This window comes from Drosophila hydei, unplaced genomic scaffold, assembly GCF_003285905.1.
Source record: "Drosophila hydei strain 15085-1641.00,03,60 unplaced genomic scaffold, DhydRS2 tig00008119-arrow-pilon, whole genome shotgun sequence".
Classification (NCBI taxonomy): Eukaryota; Metazoa; Arthropoda; class Insecta; order Diptera; family Drosophilidae; genus Drosophila; species Drosophila hydei.
Window position 1 is genome coordinate 3,202,758 of NW_022045830.1, and position 8,451 is coordinate 3,211,208.

Genomic DNA, 8,451 nt, shown 5'->3' on the forward strand with positions numbered 1-8,451 from the left:
TCTGAGCTTCAGTTTCGCCTTCGCCGCTGTTGCTTAGCCAGTGGCGTAGCCAATGAAGTGCTTGAAAGCTTTAGTTTTCAATTGAATCGGCGGACGCCTCTGACTTAAAGTTCCCTGTCCAGCTTGTTTTGCCGTACACTCTTTGTGCACACAAACATATACGTACATACATATATGTAAGTCGCTGCGATTCTCTGCCTTATGCTCATATTATTTATCAGCAGACTGCGCCGCCGTCGACGCTGCCGTCTGAGTCGATCGCTTCCATTGCCGCCAGCCACAACACTTTCAGTTCTATTTTAACGAGTTGCTGACGAGGTTCGTAAATCGGAGAAAGCATCATCAATATGGTTATCAACTTTGCCGCCGGCCCAGCCAAGTTGCCCGAAGAGGTCAGCAAAAAAAAAAAGAAAAAACGCATAAACGTGTTCAAGGTTATAAGCAAGTCCTGTAATTTTCTTCCGCATAGGTGCTGAAAGAAGTGCAAGCTAATCTGCTGAATTGCAATGGCAGCGGCATCTCGGTCATGGAAATGTCCCATCGTTCCAGCAACTATGGAAAAATCCAGGAGGCGGCTATTGCCGATCTACGCGAACTGCTCAACGTTCCACAAAACTATAAAATACTGTTGATGCAAGGCGGCGGCACGGGACAGTTTGCAGCATCTGCCCTAAATCTCATTGGGAGCACTGGCACTGCAGATTACGTCATCACCGGCTCGTGGTCGGCTAAGGCAGCAAAGGAAGCTGCACAGTATGGCAAGGTGAATGCTGTGCTGCCCAAGCTGGAATCGTACACTACAGTGCCCAGGCAAAGCACGTGGAAACTGGATCCGAATGCATCTTACGTCTACTACTGCGACAACGAGACTGTGGAGGGCGTTGAGTTCGACTTTGTGCCAGAGGTGAAGGTGCCCTTAGTGTGCGACATGTCATCCAATTTTCTGTCCAGGCCCATCGATGTCAGCAAGTTCGGCATGATTTACGCTGGTGCCCAGAAGAACATTGGCCCCGCTGGTGTCACGGTGATCATTGTGCGCGAGGACCTGATTGGCAAGCATTTGAAAGTTACACCGTCCATACTGAACTTTGAGCTGATGGACAAGAACAGCTCACTCCTCAATACTCCGCCCACATTCGGGTAAGTCGCTCTCAAGAGCCCTAAGAATCTCATCTGAAATTCGTATCTTATAGCATCTATGTCATGGGCCTCGTTTTCAAGTGGATCAAAGCCAACGGAGGCATTGCAGGCATGTCGGAACGCGCCAAGGCCAAGTCGCAGCTCATCTACAACATCATAGATAAATCGAATGGCTTCTACTATTGTCCCGTGCAGACGCAAGTGCGCTCCCGCATGAACGTGCCCTTCCGCATTGGCAGCAGCGCGGGCAACGAGCAGTTAGAGAAGGAGTTTTTGGCCAAAGCCGAGGCTGAGGGCATGATACAGCTGAAGGGCCATCGCTCAGTGGGCGGCATACGTGCCTCTCTTTACAATGCCATTACTCTTGACGAGACGCAAAAGCTGGCCAAGCTCATGCTGGCATTCTATGAGAACAATAAAAACTAAAATTCGCAATTTGTGTTGTATTATTTATAACAGTTGTTGCTCAGCGAAAGCAATCTTTTCCAGCTTCAACTACCCTTTGCAATATTTATAACAGATTTCGGTCCCTGAAAATCTGGTCCAGGCTCTCCTCGATCATCGCATTCGTCCCGCGTAAATTATCCACCACCCGCTTGGCCCATTCAAAGTACTCCTCGCGGCGTTCCTGCAATTGTGTAAGAAATTGAATCAGCTTAAATTCGACTAAATCTACTCAGCATTTGCCTCTGTCCAACCCTGTGGCGTGTTCATTTGCAGATCTCTCAGATTGTCCAGCTTATCGGCCAATTTGATAAGTTTAGCGCGTTTTGTGGATTTTGCCGCCTTTTCTATTTGCAAGCGTTTGCGTTCCGCCTTCTCCAGAGTTTTGTCATCGGTCAATTCATGTACTAGGTTCGAGACATCTACGCCGAATAGGGTCTCCACTTCCTGAAAGGTTGCGTCTGTGTCCTCCACAACATCGTGCAATACAGCCGCAATAAGCACGCCTTCATCTTTAATACCAGCCTCTGCTAATATTGTGCCAACATTTATGAGATGGTTAACGTACGGCGTGGAGTCCGGATCCTTTCTGCGTTGTTTACTATGTTTTTGTGCCGCAAATTTCAGCGCTCTCATAAAATCGAGGGATGCCATAAAAGCACCGGTATATTTTTTAAGTAAATCAGCTGTTAGTTTCGACGCGGACGACGCGGCGACGTTTTCTATCTTATATCGAAAAGGTATTGGTAAATAGTCAACGTAGTGTCTTAGAACAAATCATCGATAGGTGGCAGCCCTGCTGCGCGTAGCCTCACTCTACCGCACAGCAACACTGGTACTAAATTCGCCCGATAAAAGAGTAATTTACATAAATTTGGTTTTAAACAGAGATCACGCTTGCCAGTTGACTGAAATGTGTGTTTTCGTATTTGAAACTGACTTACAAACAAATAAATCTATGGGAGGCCCCAGGAGCTATCGATTGAAACGATGATTTTGCTGAATATCATCTCTAACACGTTTACGTACATCACAACCATAACCGTTTCAACCCGCGAAATTCAAATTGTAAGATTTTTTATTATATTATAATTGCAAGAACTATAATTATTTTGAATTCTTAGCACCTTCGGCAGCTTTCTTAGCATTCTCTTGAATCTCTGGAAGATAGAATATCTTACGTGTCTTCAGTGAAGACCACTTCAAGCGCTTTATGTAGTAGGTGAGTGCAATCAAAAATGATGATATGATGAACACCTTGATTACGAGAAGCTTGCGAATGTCATAGTCCGGCTCCGAAGTCCAACACAGAAATGTGGTCACATCCTTAGCAATTTGGCTGGCTGATGGTGCCACATCTGCGTCAGCATAGGTCACCGATTCATTGGAGATAAGCTGACCCATGGCAATGGCGCCTCCGCTAAAGTACGGATTAAAGTAAAGGCCATCGCGCAACGCAAAGCCAGCTGGTGGGTCACAGTAGCCCGTCAATAGGGCGAATATATAATCCTCGCCGCCTTTGCGTGCCGACACGATGTAGCTAAGATCTGGCGGATAGGCGCCATTGTTTGCAGCTCGGCCAGCTTCCTCATTGGGATAAGGCATTGGCATATAGTCGGACAACTTGCCAGGACGATCAAAATAGTTGCCATCCTCGTCGGGTCCGTCGTGCACGGTAATGCCCTCTGCCTCAGCTTTGGCCTCCGACTCGGTCATGCAAACGCCCACCAAATTACGATACGCTATATACTGCAGCGAATGGCAGGAGGAGCACACCTCCTTATACACCTGATAGCCACGCCGTACGCTCTCCTTGTCAATGGCCGTCAACAGGCCCTTGTGCGGCCACAGCTGCTTGGCCGGATGCACATTGTCGCTGGACGCGTCCACACTGGCATCCATGGCGTACATCAATAGCCCAGTTGCTCCGGTCAGCGCACCAAAAGTCAACAACTTCTGGCGGGCTCCAATCCATTTTCTAGCACTGCCCGACGATGAGCTGCGCTTTGCGTATGCAGAACTTAACAAGTTCTTCGATGACTTGAACAGCTTGGAGCCAAAATTTACAAATTTGCTAGCCATATTTAAGCGCATACTGCCTTTTCCTATTGACACTAATACTGTCAAGCAGTGCTGTAAAATGTGGACTAAATATAACCCAATCCCCTGGCACGTTTTACAACACTGAGCGTCAGGGATGTGAAAGCTTACTAAGCCTGATCGAGGCAATTATTAAATAATTCTGACAATATGACATTTTAAACCGTTAACTAATAATTGATGGACTTAATAACATTTAAGTAAAGTAGTTGAATGATGTGATCTTTATATTTATTTATTATTTATTTCATGATATTCGCAGTAAAAATTTTGTTTATTGACATTTTACAACACTATACCCAACACTATGCCTTTGCTTAATCACATTTGAATACACAATCATAATGGTGGCCTCAATTTGTGAGGCAAAACCTGGCGCTTTCGCTCTACAGTGCTTTCATTGTATCATGGCATTTTCCAACACTACTAATGATTGTATTCCCAGATGTGCTGTAATTGTATTTTAATAGTTGTAGCTGCCTGTTGCTGATATTCACAGGCACAGTGAAGCTTAAACAAAACGCATATCTCAGATCTTTCTTCATAATGCATTTACACACACACACACACACACACATAGGCGCAGACACAGCCACAGCCACAGTGGACATACATATATCATATGTCAAATGGAGTTGACTTTCTGTAGTTCTCTCATGCCACAGCCAAATGTCTCTAAGCCCATTTCATTTGTTCGTTCTGTTGCCCACACCTCCTACTCCTGCTGCTTCTCCTTCGACTTCTCGGCCACGCTGATCTTTCAGGCACTTTCATTTGTTATCTGGTTGGGTAGATCTGTTCAAATCTGTAACAGGCCAACAAACAGAGCTGGCAGACAATATTTCCTAGCCTATTCTTCACACTGTGTGACCACCAAATCGTCAAAGTCAGCCAGCCAGCTTTTACAACAACAACAACTGTAGCTACAAAAGCAACAACAACAACAACTGCGGCCAAGCGACGCAAACGGTTTTTGGTGAAAATTTGTACCTGATTTTATACTATTTCCCTTTTCTGTTACACTATTTTTTATTACGTATTATCATGTTTACCATATTTTTACACGCGCTTACACACACACGCATACCAACACAGCCAACGTCCCTATGTGTGTGTGCTGCGTTCTGCTTCTGCGCAGCGATGCATAATTCCCACTTGGTAGCTGCTGCTGCTGCTGCTTCTGCTGTTGTTTCTGCGGTGGTTGTTGCCGTTGCTGCTGCGCAATTAATAATTCTTTCGACTAGCGTGAAATTTTCGTAAACAAGAAAGTAGCTGCAACAGCAACCACAGAAACTTTCCATGAAAATCTTTGGGACACCGCTTGCTTTTCGCTGCCAACCACGAAAATACACGGCCCTCAAAGCCAAATGGGTTCACGATCTAATAAACTTGGCTCGAATTACAAACGCTTTTGTTGCAGTTGCCTGTTAGATATATAGCATTAGCATGACTCCATATATTCAACAATAAAAGGCTGCATGATTTATTTAGTTAGAGTACATATTGCCTGTATATTTGAATAAAACATGCAATAAAACAATAGTCACGACGCAGAAGCCAACCGAAAAGGGCAGTGCTGTAAAACGGCAAGACGAATTTATATTGGAAAGCAAGGCGAAATCGCATGACGATTGGAAGGCATTCAAATCGGTACACACACACGCACACACACACGTATTGCCTGCTATGCATAAAACAGCAGTGCTGTAAAATGCCAAAGCGCATTTATATTGGAAACCAAGCTTAACATTATTGATGTGCATATATGTATATATATATATATGTGTGTGTGTGTGCGCATAGATTATAGAGAACAACAAAAAATTGCCAACAATGTTTATATTTATACATAAAATGTGCGCATCTATGGCGCAATAATAACAACAACAACAGCAACAGGCATATGCATAATTTTGCAATAAATGTAAATATTACTGGTCTGCTTCCTTTGGGAGCCACAGCGCCAGGCAGTTTCCTGTTTAAAGATGCTGGGCCGCGCGTCTTTAACGTTGGCTCCTTATCTGTATTTTTTTCTTCTTGCAGCAGCACGAAAGCCAGAAACAAGAATTATAGACCAAAAGCCAGTTGCAAGTAAACTTCAGTTACACACACTCATACACACACGTACACGTACACGTACATATATGTGCGCCTGTATGTGCATAGGTGTCCGCGCAGGAAACGTTTGTGTGTGTGCGGCTAGAAAAAGTGAAGGCCCGAGCAAAGAATAGTCGCAACAGCAGCAGCAGCAACAGCAGCATCAGCAGTTTTTTTTCTTTGCTTTTTTCCAACAATTGTGATTTCAGTTGGCAGCGAGCAACGACAAAGTCGGCAACAACGACGACGACGATGACGACGATCGACAACAAACAAACAATGAATATCAATAAATTTTGCTTGAAAAACATACACACACATGCTAGCAGCATGCCTGATGCTGTGTCAGCAACTGCATCAAGATGCAACAGTTGCATAGCAAAGCTTCAGCAATTTACGAACACACAGACACACACATGCATGCATACGTATTTCATTATCATAAAACGAGATCACATTTTTATTTTATTAATGGCTGGCAGTGTTGCAAAACGCTGCATGCCAATTACACTGCTCGCTGCGTGCGTTACACGCGCTACTGTTGACGCGCTGTCAAGCGCACGCCTTTCACTGGCTCTCTCAATCTCCAAACTCTTCAATTGATGGCGTGCTCTTTATTCTCGCTAAATTTTCTTTGCAAAAAGCTAAGCTCGTATACAAATACACACACACCTTCACACATACATATATGTATGTATACAATATCACGATTGTGGTTGTGTGTGTATGTGTTTGTGTTTTATGCGGTTTGCCGTCGATTTTGTAAAGTTTTGCCAGCATAGCCTTTAGCTTCATTATGACGTTGTAACTGTCTTTTCAATTTCTCGTTTTGCCCGATTCGCTGTGCCAATGATGCTTGATCTCTCACTCTCTCGCTCTTGCTCTCTCTCTCTTTCCCTCTCTATCTATCTATCAGATACACAGCTAACCGCTTACAGTGTGCGCTTTGCTCAAAGCTGAGAGCTGTTAACTGAAAATTGCTGCGCTGCTTTGATGAAGCTGAAGATGGATCTGCCGTCCGCTTTCTGTCCGTTTGTCTGTTCTTTTTCTATACGCACACACACATGCACACATACACAGCAATTGAGTCATATCATGTGTATACAGTAAAGAAGCTTCACTAACGAACTCGCAAACAATTTTTTAATCGATTCGTCAAATATTAAGTGGTATAAAATTTATCATATTAAAATTTATTTAAAATATTGAACTATTAAAATTGTCTAGAAACTTATAAATTTTTAAATTTAAATTTAAATTTGTTTACCTTGGTATTTCATATTTGTGAAAATGCTTATTTCCACTTTAGCTAGTTTTCACCGTAGTTTGTGTCTACTAGCTTCAGCTGCTATATATGTGTATGTGTGTGTGTGTTTGTGCGTGTGTGTTTGCATCTTCGACGTCGTCGCTTGATGAGTTTTGTTTTAATTCTGCTTCTTGACTTCAATTTCTTATAAAAATTGTATATGCACGTAATAGCTGAGTTATCTGTATCTGTATCTGTATCTTTATCTGCATCTGTGTGCAGCAATATGGTTACTGCTGCTGATGTTGATGTGTTGCTGTTGCTGTTGCTGCTGCTGTTGTTGTGATTTGGTAAATCTCGCGTAGCCGATTGTAATTATTGTAATCGAGTCTCGAACCGATCCAATCCGATACGATCGCCGTCTGAGCCAGAATAGCATTTAGATGCTGAGGTTCAGGTCCAGTTCGCACACTGATTTGATTTTCATGTTGTTGCTGCTGGTGCTGCTGTTGTTGTTGTTGTTGTTGTTGTTGTTCTGTTTCTTTTCAGTTGTTTTGATCATTTTGTAATAGTTTTCGGAGCGCGCTCCTTAAATCATCTCCAACGGATGATCGTGTGTAGCTAAGGCTAAAACTGTAGCTAACTCTGAACGCGCGCATTTCTCTTTGATGCTGTCGCCGTCGCTGTCGCTGCTGCCGCTGCAGTCGGTGCCGACGTCGCTGCTAACGTCGTTGTCGTTGTGCTTTTTGCTTAAAGTTGATTGACTGTCTGTTCATTTAGCCGCCTGGCTGTCCGTGTGGCTGAATGGCTCGCTCCGTTTGTTGGCTTTAACTTTGGCTCGAACACAGCACAGCGACTGCGGCTTGTTGATTTGTCTTGCTGTTGCCGGTTGCCTGTTGCCTGATGCCTGTCGCCCGTTACCCGTTGCCCGTTGCCCGTTGCCCAACTCCCCCTGTAACCTTACCCCACCAGCCTGATGCCTCTTGCCTCTTGCCTCTTACCTCTTGCCTGTTGACTGTTTCTTTCTTGTACATTTCGTTTAAGGCCATTATTGTTTTGAACATGTTCAAGTGCCATTCTCACGATTGTTTATAGTCTTTTAATTTCAAGCTCGAGTACAAGAAATAAACAGTGAAATTTAGCAGCAGTCGATTTTTGTTGTTCTTAAACTTAATGCTGCTCACTTCAGTTAAACTTCAAGTAGAATACACACACACACACAACACTCACACATACTCTCTGGTCTATGCCTCCTAAATCTATGTCCAAACGGAGAAAGGCCGTTACGCATCGCTGCTGTCTTCACACTCTCGAGCTGGCCAAAATGTTTGCCCAGTCCAAGCAGCCATCAAAGCTGTTGCATTCTACAAACACAAATACAAATAGAAATTGGACACAGTTGTTGAGATTGAACATTTCATTTC

General features: G+C 43.8%; 3 protein-coding genes across 3 annotated transcripts; 1 reads left to right on the forward strand and 2 right to left on the reverse strand.

Annotated features, from left to right (window-relative positions):
* Positions 1-266: 266 nt before the first annotated feature.
* LOC111595231 (probable phosphoserine aminotransferase) lies at positions 267-1,575 on the forward strand. Its single transcript, XM_023308867.2, has 3 exons — positions 267-392; positions 470-1,140; positions 1,194-1,575. The coding sequence occupies exons 1-3, from the start codon at positions 348-350 to the stop codon at positions 1,564-1,566; spliced, it is 1,089 nt and encodes a 362-aa protein (XP_023164635.2). The 5' UTR covers positions 267-347; the 3' UTR covers positions 1,567-1,575.
* Positions 1,575-2,510, reverse strand: LOC111595232 (guanosine-3',5'-bis(diphosphate) 3'-pyrophosphohydrolase MESH1). The gene is made up of 2 exons (XM_023308868.2): positions 1,828-2,510; positions 1,575-1,768 (listed from the first exon to the last, which is right to left on the reverse strand). The coding sequence occupies exons 1-2, from the start codon at positions 2,236-2,238 to the stop codon at positions 1,652-1,654; spliced, it is 528 nt and encodes a 175-aa protein (XP_023164636.1). The 5' UTR covers positions 2,239-2,510; the 3' UTR covers positions 1,575-1,651.
* Positions 2,511-2,691: 181 nt separating this feature from the next.
* On the reverse strand, positions 2,692-3,754 carry LOC111595239 (cytochrome c1-2, heme protein, mitochondrial). Its single transcript, XM_023308877.2, has one exon. The coding sequence runs from the start codon at positions 3,676-3,678 to the stop codon at positions 2,692-2,694; it is 987 nt and encodes a 328-aa protein (XP_023164645.2). The 5' UTR covers positions 3,679-3,754.
* Between the last annotated feature and the right edge of the window lie 4,697 nt (positions 3,755-8,451).